The sequence below is a fragment of the Rhamphochromis sp. 'chilingali' genome (genome assembly GCF_963969265.1).
Source record: "Rhamphochromis sp. 'chilingali' genome assembly, chromosome: 10".
NCBI lineage: Eukaryota > Metazoa > Chordata > Actinopteri > Cichliformes > Cichlidae > Rhamphochromis > Rhamphochromis sp. 'chilingali'.
The window spans coordinates 31,449,914-31,468,108 of NC_137937.1; the positions used below are offsets into that span (position 1 = coordinate 31,449,914).

At 37.2% G+C, this 18,195-nt stretch overlaps 1 protein-coding gene across 1 annotated transcript in view; it reads right to left on the reverse strand.

Annotated features, from left to right (window-relative positions):
• Positions 1–18,195, reverse strand: part of kcnt1b (potassium sodium-activated channel subfamily T member 1b) — an 80,438-nt gene that overhangs the window by 34,530 nt on the left and 27,713 nt on the right. The window contains exons 6-12 of the mRNA XM_080893629.1: positions 5,699–5,778; positions 3,703–3,808; positions 2,652–2,708; positions 2,487–2,535; positions 2,233–2,292; positions 471–545; positions 166–249 (exon numbers count right to left, since the gene is read on the reverse strand). Coding sequence (XP_080749755.1) covers positions 166–249; positions 471–545; positions 2,233–2,292; positions 2,487–2,535; positions 2,652–2,708; positions 3,703–3,808; positions 5,699–5,778 — 511 coding nt within the window. The remainder of the gene's footprint in view (positions 1–165; positions 250–470; positions 546–2,232; positions 2,293–2,486; positions 2,536–2,651; positions 2,709–3,702; positions 3,809–5,698; positions 5,779–18,195) is intronic.

Genomic DNA, 18,195 nt, shown 5'->3' on the forward strand with positions numbered 1-18,195 from the left:
AATGCTACTCATGAGCTCTAATATGGCTGCTAGAGGGCAGATAATTTAACCTCAAAGCCCATAGTAATAAAGAAAACATACAGTTTTGTTTATTCTCTCTAGTACAATCAAGCTTTAGTGTGTAAGATGCAACACACACTTTATTTACATTGGCAAAAAACTTACAATCATATTCTCCAGAGCACCTTTGGCTAGCCAGCAGTTAAGAAACACAGGGACGAATATGTCTCTTAATCGATGCCAGAAAATCTTAAAGAAGAAAAGAAAGAGACAGGGTGAAAATATACAGTATATTAGTAAAGCGATATTTAGTTAACATACCTCATATATAACATGACGTTACAATCCCCAATACAAATAATAAAGAAATTTAGATGCATTAGGTAGTTTCTCATTAAATTCAAAATTGTACATATCTGATATTTGAAGATCTTGTTTTGTGGACAAGGCGAACTGATTAAGTTACTCACTGTGATTATAAATGGCACTGTGTTGATCATTTCCAGGATGAAGGAAATCTGGAAGATCTGCTCCCAAATGTTTCCCTAGAAAGGAAATTAATGGGATACAATTTAATGAATCTGCTGCAGGGGTCTGCCTTCGGTAGATGGAGGACATCAACATAAAACAACACCATGTAGGAAAAACAACAACAACTTTCTGTGCTAACGTCTAAAATCTTTGTTGAGAGGAGATGGTTCTTTGAAATTAACAATTTTAGTGTCAGTATCTGAATATAACACCTGACTTTGTGCTTAAAGCATTCAAATGTGCTTGTTTGTAGTTTTTGCCTGTTATGCTTAGCTACTGTGGTTAAATGTAAGATACAAAGTTTAAAGTGAAGATAAAAAGGTTCTAATATATATATACCACTTAAATCTCTTTTCATAATGAAGGGTTTACATAATCGACTGTATGATGCAGCCTCTGCTCATTTACACGTGTGTTACATAATGTCTCTGTGCACTATAATTCCATTTGGTATTATATAGCAGTGAATGAGAACATAAGTAAAAATATATCTGCATATATTTTCACTGTCAAGGTATAATGTTCAAGAAGCAGAACACTATAAATTTACACTTGTGATGCAAACATCTGAGGATCTCAACAGGAGATGAAAGCAATGGTGCAACTTAGATTCAGAGTCAGGGAAAGCTGTGGGAGATGTTCAAATCCAAACTAATAGTGTGTTCATTCCTAAAATCTTAATTTCTAAATACATTAACAGATTAAAAAGTAAAGAAAAAAATATGGACAGTATGTGATGCTGCTCAATTCAATAAATATCTGAGAAGAGCTATTACAGCTAACTGAATGGTCTGTTATGAAGATATGTTTGTGTGGATTGTAAAATGTTTCAAATATTCTGTCTGCCATCAGATATTCTGTATTTCTATATACCGTGCATTTCACTAACACATATTTTTTATATTTTACTTGCAATGTGCACAATCCTCCTTTTGCATGCACAAGGACTGAGAAAAGAAGTGCATACTCAGATGTGTCACAGATTCAAGGAAAGCTGAACCTAAACTCTTGACAGCTACAGCGAAGGGAACTGATTGTGTTCTGTGGCATTCGGCTGGTTCGGGGAGAGAAGATTAGCTGAAAAACCAGTACAATAAGTGATCATTGTTATCCTACGATTAAAAAAAATGGTTTCCTGATGAGAGTGATCACTTTAAATGACCATATCATCACCACTCATAAGGTACCAGCGCTCACTTAATGGTTTGATCAATATGAAAATGAGCACTCAGCTGAGCCCCTGTGGGAGGTTTTAGGTGGATGTGCTTGATCGCACCCTCCAAAATCATCAAAACACCACACGAGGGAATAACTTTGAGAAAAATGATATTTAAATCTTTTGGTAGAGTTCCAGCGACTTTAGAATCAATGCTAAGGTTTGCAAGGCTCGCAAATCAGACCTAAATACACTTGTGATGCATCTTTCTGTCACGTGTTTGTAGACAAAACACAAACAGCACTTTAAGCTCTGTAGAGCCTTTATCTCAACTTCTTTCTGAGACAGTGTGCTAGATGTCTGAGTTGAAAATTTGCAGCAAAGACTGCTGGCTCTGTGATGGGGCTGTCTTTGGGGAATGTAAATGAGGCTGGAAAGTGTTGGTTCGCAAGACAGGAAACAAAGCGTTGGACTTAGATCAAGAAGCTGCAAGAGGACAATAAGAATTAAAAAGATAAAATTTGTAGTGTGAGTCAGTCTCTTACCTTGTAGCTGAGATATGTGATAAGCATAGTCTCCAAAAAACTGATTAAGGCCACTGTCACCTGGAGCAAAGGGGAGAGAGATAAATGAACCCTGCAAATGCAGACTCTTCTCGGCCTTCAGCGGGGAACGTCCATACTCTGCAGTGTTTTGTTCTAATAAATGGCTTGTGGTGTTTCTGGGCTGAATTATGCATTGAGACTGAGTTCATGGAATGGAATTTGATTTATGCACACAGAAACGGTATTATGCTCACCTGTATTGCCCACACAGACTCTCGTCTGTTCACCCAGAAAATGCGTTCCCTGTCACAAACAATGTGAAACTTTTACTCACACTTCACTGCATCTGCATTTATTATCAACCTTACTATTGTGCACCACTAATTTTACTATGGAGTGCCATGTTAACATGAACATACCATTTGATTTGTGGTGGCTCTGATGTATCATTCCAACCATTGCTTCGATTCATTGCACTGTATTACGGACAGGAGTAAGGAAAAGATAAACACAGAGTAACAGTTTGAACGTCTGAATGGGAGGAAACACGTCTACTGGGAGTCAAACATCCACATAACTGCATAGGATGAGCAACTTTTTCACATTGTTCATATAAACACGCACACAACATGAGTAAAATTATATAATCACTATAAAATAAATAACTGTTGTGAAAGTAAAAAACTGAATATTTCACATATACTTACAGTGTCGAGAAAAAGCATTTGCCCTTTCCCTGATTTCTTTGTTTTTTTCGCTGAAATTGGGAAGTGGCAAATACTTCATGGTACTGTATCCTTTATGCTTTATGCTCTCCTGACAACCTTCAGTGAAACCCTCGAGATGAAGAATCTTATTGGCCAGTCTGTTATAGTCCAGTACAGGCAGCACTAACCTAACATGTTTATCTGTGAGTCCCCAGAGGCAACTGCACACAGATGGGCCCGACCAGCCACTGAAACAAGGATCCTCTATGAGGAAACAGAGCTAAGCGCTAAGCCATCACGCTGCAGTCACTTACATTTACCGTTTTCTACAATGGAAAACAAAAAAAAATATTTTGGAAATTGTTTGGAATTGCTAGATTAAAATGCTGTAAATACACTTTTCCTAATGTGCAGACCTGTTAATAACAGACTTTGGTTGTGACAGCTGATATTGGGCTCTGTGAAGCCAGATAACAGAGGGAGTGATGGACTAATAAAGTAACATTACACATACATGGCTTTGTTTTTATCTCACTCATTTTATCTCAGCTTTAATGTTTTTTGTGCGGTAGAGTTTGAGTATCTGGAAGGACTGCTTTAACATTTACTTACCCTGTGATGACATGACTATCACCCTTTTCCTCTTTCTTCTTTTCTAGCTTTTATTTATCCTCCATTTTTGATTTTTAATAAAAAAGAATTACTATGTACAAGTGGAATAGGAACAGTGATTGAATAGGGAGAGGTAGAGTCTCACTCTCACCATGGGCTCCCATTTTTCTCCTTCAGATCTTCCAAGCTGACTCTTAATATGTAGAGGGCACAGGTGAGAATCTTCAGTGAGAAGTTGAACAAGCGGATCCTCAGGCCTGTGGAGCAACAACAAAAAAAGCTGGAGCTTAAATTGAGTGACTTAAAGAGGAGCTTGCTTACATCTTTTCACATTATTCACAGGCTCAGACTTAAAGCTCTGTGTTGACTTTTTTCCACTCTTTTTTGTGTACACTTTGTCTGCAGTCTGAAGTTCAAACAGAGACTGCTGTCAACAACAAATCCAGCAAATTCTCTTCATCATAGCGAACTGCTACTGCTCAAATTGTGGTCGTTTGGGTGCATAAAATGCTTTTACCCCTGAACCATAACTATTATATTTCCATGCCTCTACAGCAGCCTGGCACACCTGATTTTCCATGACGCACATCCTTCAAATCCTTCAAGAAGAACACAAAAATAACACTAGCACTTTTGTATCCTAACAATGTGCAGAAGCATTACAAAGCAGTATGAATGCCTGGTGGGCTTGCATAGAAATAGCCATGGGTGTCACGGTCCTGGGTTGGTGACCCAGTGTTTTGAGTTTCTTATGTCTCTGAGTTTTTGTATTATGATCTTAGTTCTCTTTGTTGCCCCAGTTTATTCTTTAGTCTAGTGTCTTAGTTTGACTTTCTTGTATTCTCTTTAGTTTTCTGAATATTTAGTTAGCCGCCCTCTGTGTCTCCCTGTTATTTTTCTCTGTGTTTCTTAGTTGCTCTGTCTCCCCTAGTCAAGTCTGCGTCTATGTTACATTTCCTGTTTTACTTTGAAGGTCTGTGTCCTACGTGAATGTATTGAGTTTCGCTTCCCTTGGGTCTCGTTATGTCCGATTTCTCCCAGCTGTGCTCCCCTTCTGTGTCTCATTCCCCTCGTTATTTCCCAGTGTATTTAAGCCCTGTGTTTCTCTGTGTCAGTGTCGCAATCTCCCTCATGACTGTGTGCTCCGCCGTGTGTTTCCTTGTGAGTCAGTTCCTTTATGCGTCCCAGTTTAGTTCCATATTATCTTGTATCGCCTTAACTTCCGTCAGCAATAAAGCTGTATTTTGAGTTCAGTCCTGTTTTCCCGTGAGCTTGCGTTTGGGTCCTCTCCTGCCTGCACACAGCCTAAACATGACAATGGGTGATAATAATGTTTATGAAGTCACAAGGTTTTTTTTGTGGACATAAGTGTACTGATAAACTCACATACAACCTGCTACATACAACACTAAATAATACACATAAAAACTAAAGCCTGACAGAAGATGACAGAAGCTTTTTTAAATCTAGCAGTGTCAGCTAGCCAGTCAGTCATCCAGCCAGTGAGTTAGCTAATCCCTAGTGACACGACCCCTTGCGATGAAGCCTGCGTCAGTGTTAAAAAGGTTTGAAACAGGGCAGACAAACAAACAACAAATGGAGCAGAAGACCCCCGCAGCACGATGTGACATTTTCATTAAAACCTGCTGTTTTATGTCAAAGACTATGGCTGCCTAGTGACAACAACAAGCTGAGCGAACGAAAGCAGAGCCAGCGTCACGGACCCGGTAACAACATGTCCAACTATATATGGGAGAGTTCCCATAGTGTACATTTTTATAACTACATGCAAATGAACAGCTTCCAGACACAGTGCACCAAACTGCTGAGTCATGCCAGTGTCTTCTTTAGAGACAATGTGGCATGTCCTAATGAGAAAAACACTGCAGCTCTGCCTCATCTCTCCACAAATGAGCCATATTCTTCTGTCCACGCTGGGTCACAGCTTGAACACCTAAAACCCCAACAATGAGGCAGCTAATGTAATAATGAAAGCCCCAACTGAGACACAAAGTGGAAATATGTCATCATTGGCTGTCATTTCCTTTATTATGCACTTATTATTCATTTGGCTCAGAAAGTATCTAGCAGTAGCAAGCCGCTTACCATTTTCACTCTAAAAGATAGCATAGTTTATGGTTACTTACTTGACCTTTGGTTTTTGATGAAGAAAAGCTTTAGCCTCTCCTTGAAGGTGTTTTCGTTCACATAGAACTCTACCTGAACCCTGTGGGGGCAATGCAGAAAGGTTAAGCATAGAAGAAAACAGTAACAATATGGTGACATTTCCCAGAAGTCTTCATGTTTCGTACGTTTCATTTTATTGTGATTTTTCACTTCTTGTCAACAGAATTGAGTTTTTTTCCAGTAAACTCCAGCCAGCAGATCACATGCAAATCTATACAGACTTAGAATAAGCTGTATATTATTTTCACTAATTCTGTTACCCAGCATTTACTGTCTGCCATGTACAATAACAATATTGAGCACAAGTACATTCACATCTAACTTGAAATTCAAACGTACAGCATCTGCAGTCATTAATGAAGATTTATGTAAATATACTGACAATCTCTCGACAGCGACTGCGAAACTTCTCCACATTCAGAGAAATACTTTGTTTTAAAGTATTTTTTTAATTACTTTAGTGAGATATTTATTCAAATTGACTAATTTGTTCTGTGAAAAGGGCAAAATAGGACTGAATCATTTCTGATTGCTTAATATTTCTAAACATTTCATAAAATTTGTAATATTTATTTGCGACTTTTAAGAGTGCCAACACATTCAGCACTCTGAAACCTTGTTTACAATTTGAGAGACAATCAGTACCTCTGGAGTCTAGCCTTATTTCTTCACATAAATAAGAGAGAATACAAGTGGAGAGCCCGCTTTATAAACAGCACCAAAAAAAAAGCTTCCATTAATAATTGACAATTATCTCCCTATTAAAAACTATAGCACTTTAGCAATGCTTTTTAAGTGGTCACACCTACTATGACACATGCAAAGCTATTAAAGATTTGAGCAGACATAATGGACCAAACAATCACTTAAGCATGAATGATGACGTAGCTACAGAACTGTGGGTAGGTTAGACAATTGAAGGTAATGAGCCAGGCCTATTGCCCATTTCAGTAATATACAGAGCTTGTTGTCAGTAAAGAACATGAAGGGAAAGTAATAATGGTCTTACAGTCACAGCAGGGACCCTTGCAGCTTTCCACCTTGTCTGACAAGATGAATACAGGGTGCGAAAAGACAAGGGAGGAGAGAAGCGAGCTAAGGGGCAATTACAGCAGCCTACTCCAAAGGGACTATGTGTGTGTAGATAAAGAGTGTAGGTAGGAGAAAGAACATGATATGAGCCATTTCCCAGCTAATCCCCTCTCTCCTCCTTCCGTATTGCCATAGAGACAGTTTTCAGTGCAGGAAATGTTCACTCACGTGTCTGTGTGGCATGCTTTCCTTGCACGAGGAATTAGTCAGAGACAGACGGAGCCAAATGCACACACCGACACACATGTAGAAGCCATCATCTCCAAATCCCCATCCATACAGACTCCATCACACACATATCTCACTCACTGGTATCGGTCACCTAAGAAGCTGTAAAAGAACTTATAAAGTTGAATGAAAGTTACTAGGGCCTTTTATTTACCCTGTTGCCTATAAGCACATGGACAAATGTGAACAGAGCAAAACCTAAGCCAACCATTGTTGTAAGGAAAAATAAAATTTGTGGATTTACAGACTGATTACTTATTTATAAAACTTAAATCTTGATTTAAGACACGACTAAAGGAAAACACAAACTGAGTACATTAATACTTAACTGAACACTTTGGGAATTACTCATTTAACAGAAAAAAAAGCCCAGCAGCAAATCGAATACATTCTTTACAGAGAGTAGCTACTTTACAAATGAAAAGGCCGCAAAGTTTTAATTCTAGGTTACTTGATTATTTAAGTTTTATGTTTCTGTAAAATACTACAGACACAGCAATCGACCAGCAAGGGACCGGAAAAGGCCAATTTCCAGCAATCTTGGCTTTGGGTATTTCTGATTTTGAGCCGGCCTGCTTCATGCATGTACAACATGTGTCCTGTGGTGCATATAAATTGTCACGCATATTCACATCCACAAAAAAACATGTCTTTAGCATGGAAGCTCCTCACTTGGAGGGAAGGCAAACTTCACCAAAGAAAATCATGGAGGGACCATCATAAAAACTTCCTAACAATAAACCTAATCAGACACTTAAATCACCTTCACCCAGCTGAACATGGACATTTTAAGGAGGCTAATGGAGGCAAAGTGGTTAAAGGTAAAGATATCCAAAGATGGAGATGAGTGAAAAGGGAGAAAAGGGTCGATGTCATGTTATCTGGTGAATGTATAAATATACTGGAAAATGATGTAAGTAACTGTAATCTGATGTGTTATATAAATCTGTTGCAGCTGCTTTTGTTTGGTAAGCTCAAACATGCCAGGTAAAGGTGGGTGTATAGATCAGATTTTCATGTAAGTATTTATACCTCTTTCTAGTAGCAGAGCATTTTCAGTTATTTAAGTAAGAGAAGAAACTGTAGTTTGGGGGGACATTATAAAGTAAGGCTAGCCAACGCGTTACCAGGCTAACAGCTGACTGAGGAATCAGCTGACCGAACCTGCTACCAGGGTAACCAGATAAAATGGGGCCGAAGAGGACACCGACAGCTGAGGAAGTCGAGGAGATTAAAAAGTCCCTTGACTTCATAATGGAGGAAATTTCTACTATCAGGTTGCAGCAGAAAAATATCATTGAAATTGTGGAGGAGGTAAAGCTCCTCCGCATCCAAAATGCCGAAAAAGATAAAAAGATTGCATACCTGGAAAGTAAGGTCGCTGACCTGGAACAATACTCCAGGATAAACGACGTCATCATCACTGGGCTCCATATTAAACCCCGGTCATACGCTCAGGCGGTGACCGCTGACAGCAACGAGGAACCTGGAGAGTTTGACATTAGCTCCACGGAACAACAGGTGGCTGCTTTCCTGCGGTCCAAAGGGATTGCCCTGGACTGTAACTCTGTCGAAGCATGCCACCCTCTTCCCAGGAGGAACGGCAACATACCGGCTATTATATTAAGGTTTGTAAATCGAAAGCACAAGATTACGCTGCTGAAACAAGGAAGAAAATTAAAAGGATCTAATGTCTTTATCAATGAACATCTAACCAAACACAACGCTGAAATAGCCAAAAAAGCGCGACACCTTAAGAAGCTGGGAAAAATCCAAGGCACTTGGACGACGAACTGCAAAATATTCATTAAACTAAACGGATCACCAGAGGAAGCCAAAGTTCTGACCATTAAAAATATGGCGGATCTCGAAAAATATCAGTGAGCAACACGATCTGGACGGCAAACAAGGTAACAGACAACCACACACTCACTTATGACACACACTGGAAGGAAGAACTCAGATACATCTGGAAGAATCAGCTGCATCAGTCAGACAGTTGCAGAATATGATCAATTGGAACTGAAAACATTTAACTATATGGATCACAATACACACGACTTGGAATATGAAATAGATCCAGACAACAACTTTTTCTCATCTAACAATAACAATTGCTGCTACTATACAAATAAAGACTACAATCAGAGGATTAAAACTGAGAATAAATTATCAATTATCCACTTTAACTGTAGAAGTCTCTATGCTAATTTTAGTCATATCAAAGAATACCTTAACCAGTTTTCACATCCATTTAGTGTCATTGCCTTATCAGAAACTTGGATCAATATGGAAAAAGGAACAGACTTTGAACTGGAGGGTTATGAATTCACATTTATAACTAGGCGAAACAAAGGAGGAGGAGGAGTGGCCTTGTATGTGGACAAATCCTTGAAATTTAATGTGGTGGAAAAGATGACGATGGTGATTGATAATGTACTAGAATGTATTACAGTTGAAATTTGTAAAGAAAAAAGTAAAAATGTAATCATTAGCTGTATATACAGAGCTCCAGGTAGTAGTATTGAGACATTTAAAGACTGGATAGAAGAAACATTTATTGAAATAGCTCGCAAAAAAGTTTTCATTTGTGGAGACTTCAATATTGATTTGCTAAACCCAAATAAACATAAAACCACTGAGGAATTTATAAACACAATGCACTGTATGAATCTATTCCCTAAAATTACTAGACCTACCAGGATTACATCACATTGTGCAACTCTCATAGACAACATTTTTGCAAATGACATTGAAAATAAGACTGTAAGTGGACTCCTGATTAACGACATAAGTGACCATCTTCCAATTTTTACAATCTATGATAGGAATTACAAGATCAATAAAATGGACAGTAAAAAAGAGTACAGACGAGTAAGAACAGAAGAAAGAATGAATGCATTTAAAAAAGATTTATTGAAGGAAAACTGGGGTGAAGTATATCAGGAACAGGACGTTAATAGTGCTTATAATAAATTCCTTAGAATATTTACATTACTGTACAATACCAACTGTCCAATAAAGCAATATAGTAGGAAACAGAAATATATGGACTGTCCATGGATAACAAAAGGTCTGCAAAATGCATGTATAAAGAAAAATGCTCTATACAGAGAGTTCTTAAGAACGAGAACTAAAGATGCTGAAATCAGATACAAAAGATATAAAAATAGGTTAACTAATATACTTAGATTTAGTAAAAAGGAATACTATAAGAAGCAATTAGATATAAATAGAAATAATAATAAAAGATTATGGGAAATCCTGAACAGTGTTATAAAATGTGGGACTGGACAAAAGAACTATCCCAAGTATTTCATTTGTAATGACCATGAAGAATACAATATGGATGTTGTGGCAAATAGTCTCAATGAATTCTTTGTAACTGCTGGACCAAATTTAGCAAGAACAATCACTCATCCTGGGAAAGCACAGGAAAAACCCGATACACTGATTGACAGAAATCCATATTCTATGTTTCTCACAGCCGTTGATGAAAATGAAGTTCTTGAAATTGTCAAAAAATGTAAAAATCACAAATCTTTGGATTGTAATGATATTGATATGATAGTGGTTAAAAGAGTCATTGAGGCTATTATAAAACCATTTACATACATCTGTAATTTATCATTTCAAACTGGTCGATTTCCAGACAGAATGAAAATAGCAAAAGTTATACCTCTATACAAATCTGGAAACAAACACCATTTCACAAACTACAGGCCTGTCTCTTTACTACCTCAATTCTCAAAAGTTCTTGAAAAACTGTTTAAAAACAGACTGGAAAAATTTATAGATAAACATAAACTACTCACTGAGAGTCAGTACGGATTCAGATCAAGCAGATCAACATCATCGGCACTATTAGATTCAATAGAATACATCACAAATTCCATAGACAAAAAGCAATATGTGGCTGGGTTATTCATAGACTTGACAAAGGCATTTGACACTATAGATCATGATATATTAATAAGAAAACTGGAACGTTATGGTGTCAGAGGGGTAGTTTTAGATTGGGTCCGGAGTTATTTAAGTGACAGAAAGCAGTTTGTGAAAATAAATGGTGGTTGCTCCTTATGTATGGACATTGCTTGTGGTGTACCCCAAGGGTCAGTTTTGGGTCCAAAATTCTTCAACTTGTACATTAACGACATCTGTAAAGTGTCCAAAGTATTAAAAATGGTTCTCTTTGCTGACGATACAAACATTTTTTGCTCTGGTGATGATCTGCAGAATTTATTGGAGGATATGACTAATGAAATAAGTAAAGTGAAGTTCTGGCTTGATAAAAACAAATTATCATTACATTTGAATAAATCTAAACTTATGTTATTTGGAAATAGTAGTTTAAATACAAATGCAAAGATTCAAATAAATGGTGTTGATATTGAAAGAGTCAGTGAAAATAAATTTCTGGGGGTAATAATAGATGAAAAACTTAACTGGAGAGCTCACGTAAGATATATTCATTCCAAAGTATCACGAAGCATTGCAGTACTAAACAAGGCAAAACAGGTATTCGACAGAACATCACTTCATATTCTCTACTGTTCACTGGTTTCACCATACTTAAGCTATTGTGCAGAGGTCTGGGGCAATAACTATAAAACCACATTACATTCACTTTTTACTCTTCAAAAGAAAGCAATTCGAATCATCCACAATGCAGGTTATAGGGAACATACAAACTCACTATTTTTGCAGTCTGAAATATTGAAAATTGACGATATAGTGAAATTCCAAACAGCACAAATTCTATTCAAAGCAAAAAATAAAGAACTGCCAGGTAATATTCAGAGTATGTTTTTTTTGAAAGAAGGAAGTTATAATTTAAGGGGTTTTTGTAACTTCAAAACAATGAAGGTACGTACTACAAGAAAAGGCTTTTGTGTTTCTGTTCAAGGAGTGAAACTATGGAACAAACTGAATATGGAATTAAAGCAATGTCCAAACATAAAACTGTTCAAAAAGAGTTATAAAAATATGATCTTCTCGATCTATAAAGAAAAGGAAAATATTTAAATTAAGTGAATGTCTCTATTTAAAAACAAACAAACAAAAAATTCATGATGTGATATTATAGTATATAGTATATCAGAAATCTGTTCACTATTTTTATTACAAATTATATCAGTAAGGAAGCTGACTAAATATTCACTGATAATTTATGGGACAGGGGTGGGATTAAATAAGTGTATACTTCTTCCCACTCCCTTTCAACATGTAAATTAATCAGAATGTTTTTTTGTATGTAATTTGTATAGTATATTTTTTTTTCTCTCATTTCTTTTCTAAATGTACTTGTATATTGTTCACATGTTGAAATAAATTACCAATCAATCAATCAATCAATCAATCAAAGTATTTTGGATTGAAGAAAAGTCGATTTTGTATATGCTTTGCTACACAAAGTACACAACAAGAAATATGTCAACAACTAGGACTTCAATATGCCATTCAGACATGTCTTGCATATGGCTCTAGCTTTCCATTACTTTCTTAAGACCAATGGCTCTCAATTTCCATGTCATAAAGTTCCTGAGACTATATTTAAAAATGACTTAACCCAACATTCAGTAGTCTCAAAACTGTGCATTTGTTCTATAATTTCAGTCATTTGAACCATATAAACAATATTTTACTGACAAAGATTCAGAATACAGTTCTAAGCTATGGTCCTTCACAACTGAAAAAGCAAAAAATGGACTTGAATAAGAAGCTATAAATTACTGAATTGCCTCTGTGGATTTTTTTTTTTTTTTAAACTAGCCAGTCAAAATTATGGCCTTACAGCACTTCTCATCACACTTATTTCTGTCCACATAATACACAAGGATAAACATTTGCTGTCCTTACCTTTTATCGTGCTTATAAAACACTTCTGACCAAGGGTACAAAAAGGTCTTCTTACACATAAGGTGGCTGCCAGGAGCTGTGAACCCACAGCAATACCTTTCAAGTACATACTCTCTTTCCTTTGGCATCTCGAGTCTGCAAACAACCACCACCAATGACTGTAGGGTAAGATGATTAGTAGTCTGTATATCCAAGGAGTCACACAGTGTTCACAACAGACAATAACTTTAAGAAGATGCAGTCCCTTTGTTCGCACACAGGATAGATGCATCATATGACCTTGAGTCCTCAACTAACAACTCTTTACGGTATATAGAGCTTCAACACTAATATATATACATATATGTATAGTATTGAGGTGGCACACAAACAAACACAAATACAAATGCTGTTTACAGTGACCGCTGCCTGTGACAGGATTGCAATTTTATGAGCTCCTCATGTGAGACACTGAACAACTACAACTGCTTTGTAGACCATGTAAATAAACATCAAACAGCTTGTTGACCTCGGGATAATCAGACGAGCAGAACAGATCTGTTCAAAGCCCCATTCTAGATTAAAAAAAAAAAAAAAAAAAAGAACGAACAAAAAACAAATTCTGTCTAACAGCCGCCAGATGCTCTGCGCCATATGGAATATGTGTGAGGGTTTTGCAGAATCAAGCACAGGCAAACACCACAACAAGACAATGGGGGTCGTAATAGTCACTCAAGAAGGAGCCTACAACAGATATCAGTCCTAAGATGGTACTCAGATGCTTCATGCTCTGCATCTATTGCAGAGCCCAATCAATAGCAACCTTGCCTTGTATGTTTTAGTTTGCAGTCTGCCAGTTGCAACTAGTTGCAAAGAACCAAATCTGTAACACATCAGTTTGATTATCCCTGACCAACCAGGCAGCCTTAGTGAAGCGACCAATGAATTCAAGGTTTCTGATGATAACCAGGCCACAGAATCACTATGCAGACCATTAATGATGCATCTTACCTGTAAACAGTGTTAGAAAAAAACATCTTTCACATCACAGCCTTAATACAGTTTTAGATTTTCTGATGGCGGATTTGCTCTGCTGCCCCTCTGACAAAGCAAAGAGTTGAAAATAGAAAATGTCCTATTCACCTCCCACTAAAGTGTTCCTGATATAAACGCTGCAAGGCTTCTAAAAATACTCCTCGAATAAAAAGCAGTGGCTTCATTGTTATTCTCTACTTCTATCACTCTAAAGCACTCAAAACTTCCCAATTGTTGCAGGTACTTTTCCAAAGCCTTATTATAGTGCAAAGATAGAATATGGACTTCAGCTCAGACGCGACTGTGTTAACTGTGAAGGCAGCTTATCAAATGGACACTGAATCCACAATCCTCAAGAAGGATGTGTAAGTGTTTGTGTCATAATCATCTGGAGGGGAAGCCTTCCTCACTAACTTTAATAGGACCTGTGTGTTCAGTGGATAGACAAGGGAAACATGAAAGGGCAGGGATGGTGATTTCTGGTTGTCTATAGGATATGTACAACTTGTAAGCTGCTGCACATGAGCGTGGGTGGTGTGGACCGCTGACGGACCCAGATTACACTGAATGGTTTTGTTCCTAATACTTATGAATGTATGAGCAAACGTTAGTGCAATGAAGCCTTAAATAGGCATCTGAAAGCTGCTTATTCAAAGCAACTGTCATATGTCTTTCACGGTTTATTAAGGAGTTCTGACACAAATGTGCAGCTTTAAGATTGCTGCCTGCTGTGCTGACTGTGCTGGTTTTGTAATAGGGCTGAACGATATATCGCATTTGCGATAATATCGCGACGTGATCAAGTGCAATTTTCTAACCGCAAAGGCTGCGATTATACTGCGATTATATTATACAATTCATGGGCTGCATCCTCCTGAGGCCGCATTTGTAGACCGATTACGTCACAGCGACGCGCCGAAGGCTGTCCAAATTACTACCATATCCCAGAATTCATAGCGCGGCCCAGCCAAACTCCAGTTTCCAGCAATGGCGGCCGCTACTAAGTTTTAAAATTACTCATACTAATCTTTCTGGGTCACAAAATAAACTTTTAACATATTTTCAGGCGAGAAAGTAGTTGTGTAAACATCAAATATCTGCTCGGTTTATCAAGATATCCCATATTTGCAAAAGTGCTTCGACGTTTTCAGAGGCGTCTGCTACCCACCAGCTCGACAGCTAGCCGGGAGCTCGAGGGTTACTGATGCGGCCGAGAACGGCACAACTCCCGGCACATCATTTTCAGATCACCGCGGAGTTTCGCTGCTCGGGTTAAACGTAATATATAAGTCACTTAGACAACCTAAAAATGTTATTGTTGGGCTTTTTTCAGTGTTTTGTTTGTTCGTGAGTAAATCGGTTTGGCTGAGATTAAAGTTATTAGATTAGATAAAATAAAACTTTATTAATCCCCCGGGTGGGTTCCTCCTTGGTTTTCACACAGCTGACTAAACGTCAAACAGAAAACTTATTAAACAGAAGTATGAGACAGTCGAGAATTTACACCAGTGTCTGGTTATATTTTAGATAGCAAGAAGCAGACGGCCGAGTTTATTAAACTCCACCGAGACAGCGGTGACGCTAATCAGAACTAGACCGTCCAATTTCACGCCTTTAAACTTTAAAGGCGTGTTTGTGTGTGTGTTTATACAATTGCTATTATGTTTGCACTTTATGTGTAATGTTACTGACTGCAGAGATCAGTAAGATGTGTGTATTTTTTATTTATTAGTTTTATTTATTTAATATTATTTTTTAGTTGAATGACTGTCTAGTAGTTCACAGATGTCGAAAAACTGAGTGTGGTAAAGCCACTGATTTTTTTTATGTATATTTCTGCAATCCGCACATTGTACTGACTTTCATTTTAATGTTTACACCAGGGTTCCTTGTCAGCACTTTATGCTCAGATGTTTGTAAGCTAAAAATAAACTATTGTGTATGTTCAAATATACTGTTGTGATTGAAGAAGTTAAATAAAAAATGTCAGTCATCAATTCATGCATCACCTCATGTCATCATAACAGAGGTCTGTCTTCCAGGAAAGAACAGTTTAAAATTAATGTAATATAGTATTGGCCATACTATATGATGTATTGCTTGTCTTTGTTTAATAATACAGAAGACAAATACCTTAAAAAATAATCGCATATCGCATCGCAATCGCAATATTGGGGCAAAAAATCGCAATTAGATTATTTTCCATAATCGTTCAGCCCTATTTTGTAAAACCAAATTTATCCTCCTCTTGACTGAATATTTCAAGAGCATTGTAGCAATGTTGTTTGTCGAATAGTTTCATAAAACGAAAGCGACATCACATAAAAGAGATGTTCCTTTGTCCGCAGAAAACGAAAAGGTACAAAATGTTGAGGTTTTTAACAGGGTACTGCTCAAGTGCTCTAAGTGCAGAAATAATTTAGATCTAGCCTCCATGTGTGAGTTTTGATAATCCTTTTCTATGAAAGAATCAGAATGTGCATGAACTCCAGATTTACAGAGGTCCTGAGTTTAAGGCTTAGCACTGTAAAAAGTGCAGAGACCTCAGTGCCTGGATAAGACTTAAAAGCACAAGGTTGTCAGATTGGATAATGGCACTGGGGTGATGTTAAAGACCACAGAAGGGTCTAATTCATAAAATGGTAAAAAAAAATAAGTTATTCATGAGTTGGATTTAAAAAAAAAAAGAAATAATGTCAAAATACCCTAATAATGTCTTTTTGTAGAGGAAATACTAACTTCATGAATTTCCCTCCTTTGCAAGAATTGTATGAAAATGTTTCACAGGCAAATAAAAATGCAGTTAAATATTGTTTTAATGTTTCATTAAATTGTAATCATTGAAAGAAATGGTTAAGTAACCACTGCACTGCGTCAACTTCAATTTAATTTTATTTATATGGTGCCAAATCACAACAACAGTTGCCTCAAGGTGTTTTATATTGTAAAGTAAGGACCCTACAATAATACAAAGGAAACAGAGAAAACCATAATCATCATATGACCACCTATGATCAAGCGCTTTGGTGACAGTGGGAAGGAGAAACTCCCTTTTAACAGGAAGAAATCTCCAGCAGAACCAAGGTCAGATTAATAATAACGAATATGAAATGCAGAATGTATAAACAACATAGTGAAAAAGGTAATTAAAGAAAAAACACTAAATGCATCATGATAATCTCATAGCAACCTAGACCTATTGCAGCATAACTAAGGGAGGATTCAGGGTCACCTGATCCAACCCCAACTATATGCTTTATCAGAAAGGAACGTTTTAAGCCTAATCTTAAAACTAGAGATAGTGTCTGTCTCCTGAATCCAAACTAGAAGCTGGTTCCACAGAAGATGGGCCTGAAAACTGAAGGCTCTGCATCCCATTCTACTTTTAAATACTCTAGGAATGAGAAGTCTGTCCCATAAAGGGGTGATATGGTACTAAAACATCATTAACACAAGATGAGGCCTGATTATTTAAGACCTTGTATGTAAGGAGCAGGATTTTAAATTTAATTCTGGATTCAACAGGGAGCTAATGAAGAGAAGCATTACAGGAGAAATATGCTATCTCTTTCTAATCCCTGTCAGTACTCTTGCTGCAGCATTTTGGATCAATCGAAAACTTTTCAGGTACAGGTAGAACATCCTGATAATAACGAATTACAGTAGTCCAGCCTAGAAGTAATACTAGTTTCTAGTTTCACTCTCAGACACAATGTTTCTAATTTTGGAGATATTGCGCAAATGGAAGAAAGCAGTCCTACATATTGATGATGCGCACTGAAGGACATATCCTAGTTAAAAATGACTTCAAGATTCCTCATGGTGTTGCCAGGGTAATGCAACTGCTGCACCACGGAAACAAGGTCAATCACCCCACAGTGAATACAGTTTAAAAGGCATATCCTTTAACACCGTGTTAAAATGCACTGCCTTTAATTAAGCACTTTTTAGTTAACACATGCGTATAGCTCAACACACCCACAATGTTCAACCCAACCTCCAACTGCATAGCCAACAAAGTAGCATTACACAGCAGTACAAAGTATTCTATTAGCAACCACAGCTGAAAGGTCTGCTGCTGACAAGTTATACCAGTGTTTCTTGAACAAGCGTTTTCAATAAGAGCCAAAGGAAAATGAATAGTAATCAAATATGTTTTCTGTTAACTGTGGTTTCATTAAATTAAGTTAAACATATACATTTGTTACACAGACAGTCAGAAAAAACAAATAAATGAACAGATAACCGATAGAGTAAACACACA